The sequence below is a fragment of the Schistocerca americana genome, chromosome 4 (assembly GCF_021461395.2).
Source record: "Schistocerca americana isolate TAMUIC-IGC-003095 chromosome 4, iqSchAmer2.1, whole genome shotgun sequence".
NCBI lineage: Eukaryota > Metazoa > Arthropoda > Insecta > Orthoptera > Acrididae > Schistocerca > Schistocerca americana.
Genome location: NC_060122.1, coordinates 259023720 through 259042218, shown reverse-complemented (window position 1 = coordinate 259042218; position 18499 = coordinate 259023720). Strand labels below are relative to the sequence as shown.

The window sequence follows — 18499 nt, the reverse complement described above, 5'->3', positions numbered from 1 at the left end:
GAAAAATGACACACTGCGCTGGAGGTGGTAACTATTTGGGACACATCATCACTAAGGATGGTGCAAGAAGTGATTCTAGGTTAGTGCAAGCAGTGCAAGATTTTATGGTACAAGAGCAACCAAGTAGTTGCAATCCTTTCCTGGCCTCATAAATTATTACAGGATGTTTGGGAAGGGAATGGAACACAGTTTTTGAACAAAGGGAGTTAAGCTGGTGTGGTCGAGGGAACGTCAGGAATCATTTGTCCAATTAAAACAGGTCTGAATGTTGAATATGGTGTTGGTATCCCCCACTTTAGAAAGGAGTTCACATTATCATGTGATACATCAAATCACGCTCGTGGTAGTGTTTTAAGTCGAGAAGTATGTGGTCAGGAACATCATATTTCCTTGGTATTTAGGCAGCTGAAGAGAGTGGAAAGGAATTACTCCACAAGGTGGGAGACATGATTATCTTGGTGTACTGAGTAACATACTTCCGGTGTTACCTGTATGGTAGAAAATTCAAGGTACAATGGAAAATGCTGCTTCGAAGTGGATAGTAGGTCTGAAGAACCCATTCAATTGGCTGACGAGATAGGCACTAAAACTCAGTGCATTTAAGTATGAAGTAACCCACCAACATGGAACGACACACGATAATGCGGGTAGTATTAGCGGGAAGATAGCGGTAGTACAAGCACTAATTCCAGATATTGGGGATTCGAAAGCAACGCAGAGTGCTGCTGAGTATTATAGACAGTACAAAAACAACAGCGGTATAGCAAGGATGACAGATTGTTACGAAGAAAAATGAAATTAGGGCCACAAGTGGTGATGGCAAACAAGATGAAACTAGAAGTACTATGTGAAACGCATGATCTCTTATTAGGCTACGAGGGATGCAGGCCAACGATTCGGAGGGTGGCAAGAAAGTACTGGTGGAATGAAAGGCAGAATGATTTTTGAGTATGATGTCAGAAATTGCACCGCCTGGGCACAGTGGGCGGATTTAAATCAGAAGCAGGTCCTGTTGCAGAGATTTCCAGGAATAATGGAATTGTTTAGTTTCATTGGATTGGACGTGTTTCGACCACTCAACCGAATACCAGCAGTTAATGGTTCTGTGCTGGCCATAATGGATCATTTTTCTTATTTTATAGAGACAATGTCAGTGGTGGACCGACAGGCTTTCACAATCATGCAGGTGTTTACTGAAGTTCGGTGTGCAAGCGACAATAATTATGGACCAAGGAACGAAGTTCATGTTAGACCTGCTTAAAGAGTTGTGTCGGTTGCCAAAAGTAAAAACACTGAAAACTAGCCCAATTCATCCACAAGCTAATGTAAGGACAGAACAGGTTTATTGGATAAATGGAGAGATGCTTAGCTACTATGTGAATGCCCACATTTCAAACTGGGACACATATTGGACCTTCTTAGCAAGTGCATACTATTCCAAAGTACATACTAGCACAGCGTTGGCCCCATTCAGGTTGGTATATGGCTAAATGATGCTGTCACCATTCGGAATGATTCGTCAGAAAGGTGGCAGGAAAGGAAGACGGTCTGGGAGTTTGCAAGAATGATAGAGGAAGTGTATAGAAATGTCCAGAGAACAAAATATAAAGGCACTGGAGAAACAGGAAGAGGCAGCGAAGTGAGTCTAAACATAACATCGGTATAGAGTAGCTCAGTTGGTGATGTTGTCAAGACCAGATGCTCTGAAGGGAAGAACTGATATTGTAACAAGGTACCAGGGACAGTACCAAGTAACTGAACCTATATCACCAGTGCTTGTGAAATTGCAGCTGCTGAATGGACAACGATTGCACATATTGGGCGCCTACAACTATTCAGTGCTATTCCAGAGACAGTTCCACACAGGCTACTGGTGAAGGCGAGGAAAGAGACCAAGAGGAGCACGGTGTCGTAAGCACAGTATGTACCACCAGGCAGCACAACAAGCGTCGACAGGTCGACAGCCCACTCCAGAGACGGCATGTAGCCTTGCGATTGCCGCACAAAGAAGTCCCAGCGATGGCGCCGCCAGGGAAGTGACATGCACTGGCGACACAGCAGAGCGAGCAGTTCCCTGTCCGCTCGAGTACCAAGAAGACCATCTCCTACTTCTGTACTTAACACAGCACTTCTGCTTCTACGGCGACGGCCAGTGCTATCAGAACACTTATTTCAATTTTTTGTATCGAGGGCTTGCCGGAGATGTTAGTGTTTGACAATGGAACTCAATTAACCTCACAGGAATTTGAACTATTTTGCATGGCCAACGGTATTGAAAGTGTGACCACCGCGTCGTTCCACCCGCAATCAAATAGTGAAGTTGAACGTTTCGTGTGAACACCCAAGGTGCAGACTAGTAAATTCTGGGGAACTCGCAGGCAGAAGCAGGCCTTGCAACTTTTACTGTTCACCTACCATGCGAAGTCTTGAAATGGACTCTTGCACGGCCGCCGGCATCGCACGCTGCTTCATCTGCTGCATCCACCAATGAGCAGTACTGATCAGTGCAAAGATTCTCATTTTCAGATCCAGGACGCAGGGTCTTCCGGTCTGAACAGCGATGGCAACAGGCGACTGCTTCGCATGTCCTTGGGCACAAGACGTTCTTCGTTTCTTCCCTCACAGGGTTACTGCCCAAAACACACTGGAACCAGCCCAGCCTTCTGAGACACGGCGATTCTGTCACTGCATTGCGTTTTACAGATTCAACACGCAGCGAGGAGCCGACGTCGCAGCCATCTGCCACTGGCCAGATGGCATCGCAGCCTGAGGTGCTTCCCGTTAAGGTTGTCGCGCCCTCATACCTAATGCCATCATCAGAGCAGCCCGTCACTGCTCTCGCGCCTGCGACGCCTGCGACTGCACTGCGACGCCTCTGCGCCCTACCACTACCTTTCCAAGGGGGTCCTAGAACATTCGGGGCTCCAGCCCTGAACGAAGGTGTGCACCTTCCCTGCGGTTAGGGATCCAAGTCCGTGGGGGCGCAGGACGAATGCCGTGGCGCGGGTGGGAGCCTGTCACTGCTTTCAGCCACCTTTCTACTCCCACCTGCTGCGCCTGCAAACAGACCTCCCTCTCGCCGGTGGTTCGCACTGTAACAATATGCGACCACAGCCAAGAGATTTAGGGGGGGAAGGAGCACGGTGTCCTAAGCGCAACACACACAAGCAGGCAGACCACAGGCGTCGATACTTGGACAACCCACTTCACAGACGGCGTGTAGACCAGAGATTGCCACACCAAGAAGCCGCATCAGTGGCTCCGCCAGAGAAGAGATATGCGCCGCCGCCACAGCAGAGTGGCCAGTTCCCAACCAGCTCGACTACCGAGAAGACCATCTCTACTTGTGTACACCACCCTGTCTTCAGTGAACATAGTAGTGGGACAAGAACTGTTTACTATCCAGACTCAGCTTATCAAACAGTAATTGAGCTTCCAGATCTGCTACCTGAGCACATTTTACCAAGTTGAGTATTCGTCAATGAATGTATGTTTTCTGGCCACCTACGTTTTAGTATTCTCCCCGTTCTCCTCTCTCAGTGTTTCCCTCAGCGCACTGTAAACAGTTGAGGGCGGTGGCGAGTAAAATCTCCTTCTGTGGTCGAATCAAAAGTACAATACAACAAGGAGGAAACAACAGGATGAGCAACAGGAGAGAGAGATTCACACATCTCATACTCGGTATCCATTGAGGTCAAGGAAGCAACTGTCATGTAGTTTAATTATGTGATTTCCGAACATTTTCCTTTTTATTTGTAGTGTAGAGCACTAACATGGTTCTGAATGAGTTTATACGTCTGTTTTAGGATGGGTTTTATCAATAGTGGCTCCCCCCGTCGGAGGTTCGAGTCTTCCCTCGGGCATGGGTGTGTGCGTGCGTGTGTGTGTGTGTGTGTGTGTGTGTGTGTGTGTTGTGTGTTGTGTGTGTGTTTTTTGTACTAAACGTAATTTAGTTTAAGTAGTGTGTAACCTTAGGGACCAATGACCTCAGCAGTTAGGTCCCATAGGATCTTACCACAAGTTTCCAAAAAAGTATCATTAGACATGTTGTTTGGAGACTGCAGACTGTTAGCGGCGGAGTGGGAGGGCCGAGGAGGAAGGGAGGTAGGTGATGTTGATCCCTCTCCTGAGGTAGCCATACAGGAGAAGGGCCAGAAAAGAAGTATGCTGTACCATTTTTTCAGGTGTAGAGTGAGGTGAAATTTTAGCGGACGGCTCACGATAAAAGAATAACTAAACCGGCATAGAAAGGTTCAGGTCGTTTATCACAGGTCATTTGTTACTTCACGGAAGTTTAACAATATTTTACTGCACAAATCTTATAGATCAGGTACACGACAAAACAAATTCCCACTGAATCTTACCACCATTAATATTGAGCATTGTTCAAACATAGATTAAGAAAGGAAACTTTTCAATTGGGATTTACAAGTAAGCAGAAGAATAGATTCAATATAAATAAATAAAAAAGTTATTTATGACACTGGCCAAAGCTAACTCACAGTTCAGAAAAAATATTTGACCAATCAAAGAAGGGTACCTGGTAAAACACATTTCTTCTGAATTCTTCTATTCTACCTCACTATCATAAATATAGTGGATTTTCGAACAAACTTTAAAATGGAAACTGCTCAATTCAGATTTACACACGAACAACACACAACAGTTTCAATATAAGTAAATAAAAAAGAGAAATTTCTTTAGCGCTGGCCAAAGTGAATGCCTTAATTTAGAGAACACATTGAATCAATCAGGGAAGGCTCCTTGGCATATTCAAGACACTGGTGTGGAAAAATAACAGAATACCATATAACAACTGAGGGTAACATTAAAACTATTACGTTTAAAAAAATGAAACTTCAGGCAGGGAAACCACGGAAGGGGCAGGTGAGGCAGGCCAGGTCTGTATAGGATGAAAACAATAACAGGCACGACTAAGAAAATTAACACCCGATTGCTATCAGATAGAAACTCAACTTATGGAGGATGCCGTAGCAAACCTGGAGGCGGTAACGTCTCAGAGGCTACGGCGAGGGGGTAAGCGGCGCGCCGCCTGCTCGCACGTACACAGCCGACGCGGACAGGCTATGCCCGGTGGACCGGCGGGTAACAAATAAGATCCTGAAGCAGCGCCTCAAAACGCTCGGAAGGCCGAGAGGAAACAAGCAAACATGTAACTCGTGCATAATAATCGTGGAACATACGAAAACGCTCAGGCCAAGACCAAAGCTCAAGGTGAGCGTAGCCCGAAGCCCCGACCAAACCTTACGTGTAACAACCGGAATTTTACCAAACAAGTATTAATGATTAACCAGTTAAGATATAACAGTTTATTGTAACAATCACACAAACCCTCAGTGAAATTGACTTAACTGGCTTAGAAGATGACATGCAAATCTTGAGGGCTAGCACTCAGACAACTACAATCGTAATCACATTTGAAACAATAAATATTAATTTCCTGAAAGGGTAAATCTCACCAGAGTAAAGAAACCCAATTAAGCAGACAGCCAAGATTCACTAGCCCCTAGCAACTGCTTACCACAGCTGTGGATAATTTTACAGTCGCTACATCAGTCAGGGAAGCAACAACTTCCATTACACATCAGTCTCAATGTCGACCTCAGTGGTCACTAACACACGTGGCGGGCTAAAACATATGATAATTAGTTTCGCAACGCAACTGACAAATAAGCAGACCATGAACAAATGTTTTTCCCTTTCTTTTGCTGGTACCTTGTCCCGCAGTTTCGCAGCGTCGGCATGGTTAAGATCGGATTTTGCAATGTTAATTTTAAGGGGTCGCCGGATGCCAACCCTGCTGCCATCCCGTACCCCCGGGGACACAATGAGTGTACCCCAGCCGTCTGTGTCTAGTTCAGTCCATGGAATAGTGCAAACGTGTTCAGAAGTCTGCGAGTCGTGTAACTGAGGCGGAACTTGGGGACCAGCCCGATATTTATGTAGTGGGATGTGGAAAACCGCCTAAAAGGCACATCGAGGCTCGCTGGCACACCAGCCGACATCGGTAATCCGCCGGGCTGATTTGACCCAGGGCCGGCGCGTCTACCCGAGTCCAGGAAGCAGCGCATTAGCGCTCTCGACCAACCTGGCGGGTAGAGCATGAACAAATTGTAACTAAAGGAAATTTTAAAACACACAAATGTGGCACTCGACTAATGTCAGACAGAGGCAGTGAAAGATAAATTTCGTTGTTGAAACAGGGTGACGAATAAACACTTGTAATCCAGCAACTTCAGCACTGGAACACTTGTGGCAATCACACAATGAGGCGTTACACACAAGGGCAGAACAGACGGCATTAGAAAATGAACATCACTCCAGCTATGTCTCCTTAATGTATGGTAGATCGGCTGCGTCGACATTAGGCCCAAGTATTGCCGACCAACACGACCCTAGCGACGACTGGCCGCTTAGACAACCGTGTGCCCGCAATCTCCGTGCGCAGCCTGCCATACGTCACATGCACCACTATCTCTCTCTCTCTCTCTCTCTCTCTCTCTCTCTCTCTCTCTCTCTCTCTCTCCCCTGACAACGACCGACTGACTGCTAATGTCGTCAACAAGCAGCCCAAGGAACTATAACCAAAGACTCTACACAGGGGCCACCAAGGCTCCAGCTGGCAACTTAACAGACGCGCATCGCGCCAGTGGACAAGGCTGTAAAACATAGAAAGAGCCAACACGGCTCATGGGGATGCTATAAGACCACCGCCTGGATGGAGGAGTTCTGTTCTCTAGGCAACCAGATATGGTCCAAATGGCTCTAAGCACTACGGGACTTGACATCTAAGGTCATCAGTCCCCTAGGCTTAGAATTACTTAAACCAAACTAACCTAAGGACATCACACACATCCATGCCCGAGGCAGGATTCAAACCTGCGACCATAGCAGCAGCGCGGTTCCAGACTTAGGCGCCTAGGACCGCACGCCCACAGCTGCTGGCCAACCAGATATGGCGTTATCCAATTACAGGTTGTCATTAAGTTTCCTGTTTAACATGTTTTAGTTGCAGAACGAAATTAGAAGACTGGAGGAGGCGTTTTCGGGGAGACAATTATTATTTAGTAGCACAAGGCAGCTAGAAACCTCAAAGATGCAAAATTACTCGAGGTATACGAACTACTAAAGGAGCCTGTGAGGAGGTGATCAGAGTGGTTCCACATGATTCCCCGGGAGTGAAGAGGAAAAGGATAGACACTGGGAGTAGAACACTGAAAAGCATATTCGCGGTGGCATGTGCAAGTGACATAAGCAAACTGAACGGAACGGCAGAAGCTGCAAGGGCATTAGCGGAGGCCCATAAAGTAACTAGGTAGTAGCATTTTACACAGATTGTGAACTTGAAACACGGTGTGTTAAACACACCCATGATTAGCCAACTGACAGAGTGTCACTGATTATGCCAGGACCTCGACTAACACAGTCGACCGTGCTGTAGAAGTGGTACAAACAGGGATACAAGTGCTAGATTTAAGACTAACTATGATGAGGCTATTTCAGTCATTAGGGGAAATTATCTGGTATGCACAAGTGAAGTTAATGAATTTGTATGAATCCTCCCTCAAGCACTACTCGGACAAATAAAACTGTACACTATTAAAGCTACATGGTAGTTAAGACCAGTCTTGCTGGCACTGGAGTAGTATCTCAAGGTGTTGAAAAAAGTGTAACGAGAATTATTGCCAGAATTATAGCTAGTAGTGGAGCCGAGTACCAGAACTTGCTGCTCTGCTACCATGGTGATACAGTGAGTGTAATGGTGGATAGTTCACGGTTGTACTTACTTGTGAAGATATCAGTGTGGTGTTTAGGTGTTACGCGGAGTTCACTTATCGAGAAAAGTTAGTGGCAGTTGGAAAATTTGTGCAAGTGAGAGAGGAAAATATGCTGGTGTTAGTGAAAACAGGGATCGACCTGTGGCGATGATTGATGGTGAGCTCCAGTAAATTCAGAGTGGAGTGGTCACCACATGCCGGGCTTTCGAGACTGTGACAAGTAGGAGCACATGCATCATTCAACTCTTGAGGGTAAAACATACAGACGACCTTACCAGAAGGAGGTGACTGAACCAGAAACATACTTCCAGGGAATGGGTTTACATTGCATATTCTCAGTGAACAATGACATTGTGGTGGTTGCTAGTTGCGACGAGTTACTCTGTTGAATGTGACATAGATACAGTGTATTGACCAGACGAACATCGAGAAATGTTTTGCAAACAAGACTTTACCTTCCTTAACGGCATATGGGGAAAAATCTTTGACTGTTCATTAAGTCAGATGGTGGCAGCACAGAAGGGATGCACTAACGAAGAGCATGTGAAAAACTATCAGGATGGTAGAACTAAAATGGCCATGACTTGGGGTATCTCAAATTTTAGCACCATGATAACACTGATTTTGCTCTGCCTAACTCGTACACATTTGAAACCATGAGCCATTTAGGAACCCTAAAGAAGCAGAATTCAAGTTCTTGTAGAATGAATCACCCGAGCGAAGGTTAATAGATTTACAGAGTGAAAACGTATCGCAGTAATTTGCATAGTAGCTAAGAGTAATTTAGAATGACATTCTTCTGTTACAGAGTATGTGGAGAAGTGATTACAACAGAGAACTGGGTGACGCCAGACGGACCAGGTCTTCTCAGTGGAGTTGGGGGGGGGGGGGGGGGGAAGCAGTGTTGTGACGCTACCCAGTCTTTGAGCAAAAATGTAAGTCTTTAGTAAAAGCAAAGAGAAATAGTGCAGAAGCCACTGTGGAGCGTTGCAATAACAGCTACGAGCCAGAAGTCATCACAATAACAGACAAGCAAGGGATTGTGAAACCATAACACCTGAGGGCAGCAGTAAACTGTGCTATACAGCAGTAAAGGTGTAGTCACCACACCAAGGCAAGTCTATTGTTATGGGTGGTGCGACTAGGTGCAGGGATTTAGTGAAACAAATGCGGGTCACATGGATATAAATGAGTGTGAATACTGAAGCAAGAGATCACGTCTCACCCCTGGCAATCAGCAGCATGACCACGATGCCGGAGATACGCCACTCAACGAGACGACCGGGCACCACCAGCAGTAGCCGTGTATTCGAGACTCTGCTGTGCCTGCTGCCAGCACTGAGTCCTCCACGGGACCACCAACTTTTCATTCATGCCTGTTGCTGCTGACACTCATTTCTTAGAGGAACTTTGTGCCACAGTGTCAGCCGCTCTCAGACTCCTGCCGGAAGGCAGAGTATCATATCCTGCACACAGCCGACTTTGAGCAGAGTGAGGGACTACGTGGGCTCCGTGACGCAAACAAAAGTAGTGCGCCTCTGACGCCAATGGACATGTCTCTGAATGTTGCTGGCCTATCACGGGCCTGCTTTCAGCAGCGCAAGATGCCGGCTCAGCAGCCAGGGTAGAAACCGTCAACTATATGTCAGCACCAGCAAGTGACAGTAGAGGAAGGTGTGGTTGCCTTACTACTTCACGCACAGAAGTGAAGATAAGTCATTCTTAGCTGTCAACAGCTTACAAACCCACCATTCAACGCCACACCCTTCAATTTCATCAAAATCGAATCGAAAAATAAAAAGACATTATGATGAAAAGGCTTATCTGTAGCCATCGTGGCAGTCTCAACAGAGATATCTCAATATCTACTAGCCGAATTTTCAGATATTTTCACATATAAATTGAGGAAAGCTTGGGACTGCATATAGACTGTTTTGTTGGCAGAAGAGCCAACACTGTGTTACTAGTGGGGGCCGAAATGCACGCGTTTCATCTCACGCAGGCTGGCGTGAGAAGGGAAGGACTATACTGACGTGAGGTCCGGAACATGACAAGGAATTAGAATTCAGAAGGCGGACGTAATTAGTTTTATACTTTAATCCATTAATGATGAACGTCGCTCTTGACGGTGCATGATTCACAATATTATCGGTTCAGAAGACATAGTAACTGAATATGGCGCCTTGCTAGGTCGTAGCAAATGACGTAGCTGAAGGCTATGCTAAACTGTCGTCTCTGCAAATGAGAGCGTGTGTAGTCAGTGAACCATCGCTAGCACAGTCGGGTGTACAACTGGGAGTGCTAGGGAGACTCTCTAGACCTCCCGTGTGGCGGTGCTCGGTCTGCAATCACTGATAGTGGCGACACGCGGGTCCGACGTATACTAATGAGCCGCGGCCGATTTAAAGGCTGTCACCTAGCAAGTGTGGTGTCTGACGGTGACACCACATAGGCTTTATTGAATCAAAACTGGATCATGAGAAAGAAAGACATCGTGATTTAAAATTTTACCTAAAGTCGTCTGCTCTGTGTGGTAGCTCGAACGTTTATTCATTATGGTGTAGTACATAAAAGAACCAGTAAATGGCGCTGTTAGTTTTTTAAAACTAAGATGCAGATGTATTTTCAGAATATTACGCCGGTGACAGAATTTAGCATCACAGTCTTATCTTTTCGAATACAATGTAACAGCAAATTTACTTGGCTAGGATACACAAATTTACTGATTTCGCTTTGTGCATTACAAACTTAACGACACCGCGTTGCTTCTTTCGATAGCTTTTATTTCTATTGTTTGTTAGAAAGAGCGAATGTAAGAAAAGATTGCTTTCTGATTCGGGTGCCTACTCGTAGCAATTTGATTTTGTTCTGTTTACGAATAAAAACGCCAACAAAACGGTTGAGTTTCTCTGAATACACCTGAACATCTAAGATTGAGTTCTACAGCATGTACCGAATAACAAAACCATATCCACCCTTGTAACGATACGGGCATGCGTAAATGAGATTAAGTGAATGCAGCTTGGAGACCAGCGCACGTGGATAATGGCACTGGGAAACCCCAGTTAGCATTAACAAAAGAAGGCCCAGCTGCAGTCCAGAAAGAATGAAGGCGAGTACAATGTAACTCCTTTTAGAACAAACACAGCCGAGACCGTGGGTAAATGGCGATACTAGATTAACGAGACTAGCAGCGAAAAATAAGAATTCACCTATATTCTTATAATGCCATAGTGGCATTTTAATTAATTTGAGCCAGAGCCTAAATTTATAGCAATGTGGAACGTCTGTTTACCACCCTGGCCTTGAGACGACAGTTAAGATACATAGTCCATTGGCGCGTAAGATACGTTATCTACTTGCATAAAGACAATGAGATACCTCTCCCACTTATAGTATTTTGCTGCCAATGTAGGAGAATTTTTTAACTTCATCTATTTCCTGAACACTAGTTCTGATGTCAAGTTTCTCGGTGTTCCCATTTCTCCTACTTTTCATTACTTTCGTCTTTCTTCGATTTACTCTTAATAGATACCCTGTAGTCATTAGACTTTTTATTCAATCAGCAAATCCCGTAATTCCTCTTGACCTTCACTGACGACAGCAATGTCATCAACGAATGTTATTGATATCCTTTTACCTTGGACTGTAATTTAACTCTTGAACCTGGTGTTTATTTCCGTCATTCCGTCTTCGATGTATAGACTGAACATTAGGAGAAAAAGACTACATCCCTGTGTTTCACCCTTGTAACCTGAGCGCTTCGTTCTTGGTTTCCCACTTTACTGTCCCTCGTGGTTCTTGCAGCTATCGTGTATTACCCGTCTTCCCTTATAGCTTTTCCCTTTTTTTCTCAAAATTCCGAACATCTTGAACTATTATGCATCGCAGAATGCCTTTTTCCTAGTCGAAAAATCGTATGAACGTGTTTTGATTTTTATTTATTCTTGCCTCCACTATCAACCGCAACAACGTAGCTGCCTCTGGTGACTTTACCTTTCGTAAATCCAAACTGATCGTCATACAAAACATCTTCAAATTATTATAGTTTCTTCTGTATACAATTCCTGTCAGGAACTTAGATATATGAGTTGTTAAGCTGATTTTGCGTTAATTCTCGCACTTGTCACCTCTAGTAATCTTCGAAATTGTGTGGATGATGTTTTTTTCTGAAAGTCAAATGGTGTATCGCCACACTCATATTCTATACACCAATGTGAATGGTCGTATTGCTGCCAATTCCCCAAAGATTTTAGAACTACTGATGGAATGTTATTTGTCCCTTTTGCTTTATTCGACCTCAAGTCTTCTAAAGCTCACCAATAATGACAATATGACTGCGAAATTTATATCCTAAATAATGTCCAGAATTGATACTGAGTCTTCCTTAAACAATAAATCCAGTTTAAATTACCTCCCAGTCACTTTGTGTTTCACGCCTACTGTGACAAATGCACCACATCCATTTGTGTTCGATATATGCTTAAATTTTTCCCAAAAATTTCACTGCCCTCAATTTCAGGTTTTCAACATCTTACTGTACCCCGCATTATGCAACCTTAACTTCTTTTAGGAATGTTTCAAATTCTGGTACTTCATTGCGAATACCACAGCAATTATTCACTAGGATTTTGATCTTATTGCCTATAGAGGAACATTTCCTTGGTACTTATACCAACAGCTCCGAGTCCCGTACATGTATCGTTATCTGGACTGTATGGACAGCAGCCTGATCTACATATTGTGTTCCCCCCAGACACAGTGAACTAGCTGTGTAGCAGGCTGTCATCTGTAGTGGACTCCTCGCCTTTTTGGCAGCAATCCACTTTTTTCAGCCCTATTCCACAAGTCTAAGAATTCGCATTCTAGTTTTTCGCAGAACCTAAGTCCGTAGTTCAGTCCTTCCACTTGACGTAGGATCAGGGCCACCATCAGTTCTGTGTACAATCCTGCAAATTTCGGGTTCCGTTGAATCTTCTTGATCAAGGCTGGTTTCTCAACCTTCTCTGCCAGGCCCTTGAATGAATCAAGTATGACCTCAGAGCCCAGACAAAAGGAATTGTTTGCTCCAAAGTCCACTAAAATCTGAAGTTCATTGCACCCTTTTCTCTCAGCGACTGACGGAACAGGCTTCTCAGTGGGCTGAGCGAGGCACCAGGCATACACATGGTGCTCTTAGTGTTCCTTCCCATCCCTTGTTGCCAGTTCCATAATGGGTATTATTATTCAACATATGTTAGAAATGTGAACGTTTAGTTGGCTCCTACCCCTTTGCATAAGGCTCCCCATGACGTGGGGAACAGTAGATCTTCCTGCAGGTAATGTCAGTCTCATTAGCTCAATATCGGTTTTCGTTCAAGACAGCAACTCTGACTCGTTGATTAGGGGGCTGGGTAACACAACCCGCGTTGTCCCAGGCCCCTGTCACCCTGTTCAGGGCGACTAATCCTACCACTGATATGTCACTCAGAGCCAAGCGTACGACCAATAATAGGTCCCATATTTTCAATAGAGGATACGGGATTCACAGCAGAGGATAATACTTCAGGTACCTTTGGTATCTATGGTACATGACTCTCGGGAGCTCTCCTAACACACCTATTTACAGCAGCTTCCAATGGTTCGAGAGTGGTCAGTGCGATTTCCTGCTAATTATGAATTGCTAAACACAGAGGAGAGTGCGAACATGTGACAAACGAACATTCAACGTCTTTGTGAGTCGGGGAACATGTCTGATGTGATTGAGAAGGAAAAGGGAAATGATATGGAAGACATATGGGATAGAGTATTAGAGTTTGATAGAACTTTGGACGACTTGTGATCAAATAAGTAAAAAACATGGATAAAATTGCTTCGAAATTTCTAAACTCGCTGCGGGAAGTGACAACAAAACGAAGGAAGTAGTCTTTCGCATTTACTTTTCAACGTATGTAGCACATCGAAGAAGTAAGGACGGAACGAAACGAAAGGTTCAAGGGTGTGAATAAAATTCAAGGTGAAAGCATATCAACGATAAGATTCGTTGCTAACACTCCTGTGTGCAGTGAAGAAGAATTACATGAACTGTTGAGTGAAATACTCTAATACAAAATATAGATTGAGAGTAAACCGAAGAAAGAGACTTGCTGGTTCTATATGATTTATAAGTTTTCTTTCAGCAAAATTTGTTAGATATCTGCCTTTGAACTTAGGTTATTCTTAATCAAAGTCTTTCGATTATGAAAGTCATGGGGAGCAGCTGATTTGAGACTGATGATAAACTTGACATCTAGGGGATTATGACTCTGAGAGGAAGAAGAGGGAAGGTACCAAGATGTCACGCAATGATTCCATTGTGTTAGAAGAAAGTGGAGAGGGAAAAAACTGTTTTTAGGACGTCGGCTACAAGTGCTACTCTGAGATGAAGAGGTTATCACAAGAGACGAAAGAGGAGTTCGTTGGGAGACCCATCGAACTAAAATATAAAAAAGAAACTAATTCATCCCATGTGCAAGAACAACGTACGAAATGGAGTTGCCCTGTGGATGCCGTAATGTTCTGCAGAACAGTAAACAAATAAATTTAAATTAAGTCTTGCGATTATTTTAATTTATGGATCTGAAGTATTACTAATTCTCTTTAAGAACTGAAACAATTAGTGCACAAAACGTAATTTCTGTTAAGATTACAAAAATACCTGCGTTAAAAGTTGCTGATCTTCTGATACATTTTGTACGGTTTTAGTCGTCAACAATTCGAAAATTTCATTCACAATAGATGCAGACAATATATTCCTGTTGACGAGGAAAACTAAATGTAGCACGATATGTTAGTTACAATATGTGGTGTACTAGATTATAATGCCTGTTTACTGCGAAATATGTTAAGCATAACATTTGAAAGTTCGAAAATTTGTCAAAAACACATGTTTCTTCAAGTTAATGTACAGAGGAACTCAGGATGAGCGCATCTTTGGTAAGGATATTGCTGTAACATCGTATAAAGAACAAATTTTGGTAACTGTAGCACAGAACCAGTTTTTCATGGCAGACAATGTACAAAAATACACAGGTTCATCTGACTTCAGAGTACGTTTCGTGTTAACCTTGTTTCACCAGAGTTCTACATCTATATGATTACTCCGCTATTCACAATAAAGTGCCTGGCAGAGGGTTCAATGAACCACCTTCATGCTGTCTCTCTACCTTTCCACTCTCGAACGGCACGCGGGAAGAACGAGTACTTAAATTATTCTGTGCGAGCCCTTATTTATTTTATCGTGATGATCATTTCTCCCTATTTAGGTAGGTGCCAACAGAATGTTTTCGCAATCGGAGGAGAAAACTGCTGATTGAAATTTCATGAGAAGATCCCGTCGCAACGAAAAACGCCTCTGTTTTAATGATTGCCACTCCAATTCACGTATCATGTCTGTGACACTATCTCAACTGTTTCGCAATAATACAAAACGAGCTGCGCTTCTTTGTACTTTTCCGATGTCATCCGCCAGTTCCACCTGATGCGGATCCCACACCGCACAGCAATACTCCAGAATAGAGCGGGCAAGCGTAGTGTAAACAGTCTCTTTGGTAGACCTGTTGCACCTTCTAAGTGTTCTGCCAATGAATCACAGTCTCTGGTTTGCTCTACCTACAGTATTATCTATGTGATTGTTCCAGTTTACGTAATTTGTAATTGTAATCCCTAAGTATTTAGTTGAATTTACAGCCCTCAGATTTGTGTGACCTATCGCGTAATCGAAATCAGGTGATTTCGTTTAACACTCATGTGAATTTTTTTCACACTTTTCTTTATTCAGTGTCAATTGCTACTATCGCACCATACAGATATCTTATCTAAATCATTCTGCAAGTCGTTTTGATCATCTGATGACTACAAGACGGTAAATGACAGCATCATCTGCAAACAATCTAAGACGGCTACTCAGATTGTCTCCTACGTCGTTAATATAGATCAGGAAGAATAGAGGGCCTATAACACTTCTTTGGGGAACGGCGGATATTACTTCTGTTTTACTCGATGACTTTCCGTCTATTACTGCGAACTGCGACCTTTCTGACAGGAAATCACGAATCCAGTCACACAACTGAGGCGATACGCCGTAGGCACGCAGTTTGGTTAGAAGACGCTTGTGAGGAACGGTGTCGAAAGCCTTCTGGAAATCTAAAAATATGGAATCAATTTGACATACCCTGTCGATAACACTTATTACTTCATGAGTATAAAGAGCTAGCTATGTTTCACAAGAACGATATTTTCTGCATCCGTGCTGACTATATGTCGATTAATCGTTTTCTCCGAAGTACGCCGGTCGAAGTGGCCGAGCGGTTCTAGGCGCTACAGTCTGGATCCGCGAGACCGCTACGGTCGCAGGTTCGAATCCTGCCTCGGGCATGGATGTGTGTGATGTCCTTAGGTTAGTTAGGTTTAAGTAGTTCTAAGTTCTAGGGGACTGATGACCTAAGCAGTTAAGTCCCATAGTGCTCAGAGCCATTTGAGCCTTCGAGATACTTCATAATGTTCGAATACAGTATATGTTGTAAAACCCTACTGCAAATCGACGTTAGTGATATAGGCCTGTAAGTCAGCGGATTACTCCTACTTCCCTTTTTGGGTATTGGTGTGACTTGAGCAATTTTCCAGTCTTTAGGACTGGAGCTATTTTATCAGCATACTCTGAGAGGATCCTGACTGGTATACACTCTGGACCGGAGGCCTTGCCTTTATTAAGTGATTTAAGCTGATTTCTTGCACCGAGGATATCTACTTCTATGTTTCTCATCTTGGTAGATGTTCTTGATTGGAATTCAGGAATACTTACTTTGGTGAAGGAGTTTCGGAAAACCGTGTTTAATAACTCTGCTTTAGTGGCACTGTCATCAATGACTTCACCGTTGTTATCACGCAATGAAGGTATTGATTGCGTCTTGCCACTGGTGTGCTTTATGTAACACCAGAATTTCTTTGAGTTTTCTGCCAGATTTCGAGACATAATTTTGTTGTGGATATTACTAAAAGCACCTCGCATTGAAGTAAGCACTATATTTCGAAACACTTAACATTAGTAGTAGTCATGTATCGAGCATTTCGAATCTCCACACTACAATTCTGAAGAAGGTTCGTAGTGATAGCATGGGTAGACATGCCGCGATCTTTAGTCATCACGGAAATACTCCGTAAAAAACCGGTAACTGTTTTAAAAAGCAAAATGTCACAGCTTCGTAAGCACCCCAGGTGAGTTGCAGGATGACAGTTAAGCCACGATGAAAAATGTCTCTGTGATATAGGAGCGTCATTTATGACCTATATTATGTCTATAAGGGCTGAGGCTGTGACACTGATTAAACGCTTGATAGATAAAAGCCTCACTTAGATAAATAACGTGATAACATCGATTACATACGGCAGAGAGTCAATATTTTTTGCGAGGGAACCAGTCTTGAGCAAAGTGAAGAAGAAAACGGACGTAGTCGATATGGCCACTGGGAGCACGGCTTCATTCCTTCTGGCACTTCTAGTTGCAGTTGGCTTTCAGTGTGAGTATTCTAGTCAGACAAATAGGTACACTGTTAGACATCTCTTCCTGGACACATTGTTTAACAGACTTATGCACTACATCACTGACCTGTGACTATGCCAGGAGTTTAAGTCGGCACATTGTTATGTCTTCGCTCTCTGTGAACTGAACAATCAAATAATAGCTTCCAAGTAAATCACAGATTTTATTTAATTTGTAATAAAAGTGTGAATGTTTTGGACAGTTGGGTATGTCATAGCAAAAGTGGTTGTGGTAACATATTGATCTGAAACTTCTGAGCGTGCTTCACTTACTCGTTTAGTGTCTTCTAACTGTGAGAGATGTAAAACTATGCAAGAATTGCTTCTTGTCCCTCTAATTTAAAGTAGGTGCCACATAGCTTGAAGGTTTGCACGATTAATAAGCAAGACAGAAACAAACGAGTGTCTGAAACATTGTGAGGCTTTTCCCTGTGAAAAACGGGATACAAAAGTTATACACACGTTGTCATATGATAACTCACAGGTTCAGAAGTTACTCGGTAAGAAGCTTTTAACACACAGTCCTTCCTTCAGTGAAATAATCCCTGTGAAAAAACTTGGTTTCGTGAGATCTAGGAATATTGTGCATTGTTGCGCACATTCACTGCGAAACCTAGGCGCTACGAACCATACGAGACGAAATCTCCGGGACATATCACTCTATTACCATGTGACACCTATAGCCTTCATAATGTCCTCAGTTCTTCGAGCAAGAGAGCTCACAAATTCCTTTAGGTACGTCATATCCAGCTCAGGCCACTCATTTGTAATTACCTCTCGTATAGCTACGAGGACGTGATCAAAAGTAACGGGCCGGCCACGGTGGCCGTGCGGTTCTGGCGCTGCAGTCCGGAACCGCGGGACTGCTACGGTCGCAGGTTCGAATCCTGCCTCGGGCATGGGTGTGTGTGATGTCCTTAGGTTAGTTAGGTTTAAGTAGTTCTAAGTTCTAGGGGACTTATGACCTAAGATGTTGAGTCCCATAGTGCTCAGAGCCATTTGAACCATTTGAAAAGTAACGTCTCCGAATTTTTTTATCCTGTTCTCAATATCTTTTGGGATATTACATGTCATGCAGGTCATTCGATCGACATTCCCTCTTCGCTGACGCAAATACCAATTTTTTGCCGTTAGAGGGGCTC

General features: G+C 43.7%; 1 protein-coding gene across 1 annotated transcript in view; it reads left to right on the top strand.

Moving 5' to 3' along the window:
• The first annotated feature begins 17254 nt into the window (after nucleotides 1-17254).
• Nucleotides 17255-18499, top strand: part of LOC124612301 — a 114507-nt gene continuing 113262 nt past the window's right edge. The window contains exon 1 of the mRNA XM_047140414.1: nucleotides 17255-17335. Coding sequence (XP_046996370.1) covers nucleotides 17275-17335 — 61 coding nt within the window. The 5' untranslated portion in view covers nucleotides 17255-17274. The remainder of the gene's footprint in view (nucleotides 17336-18499) is intronic.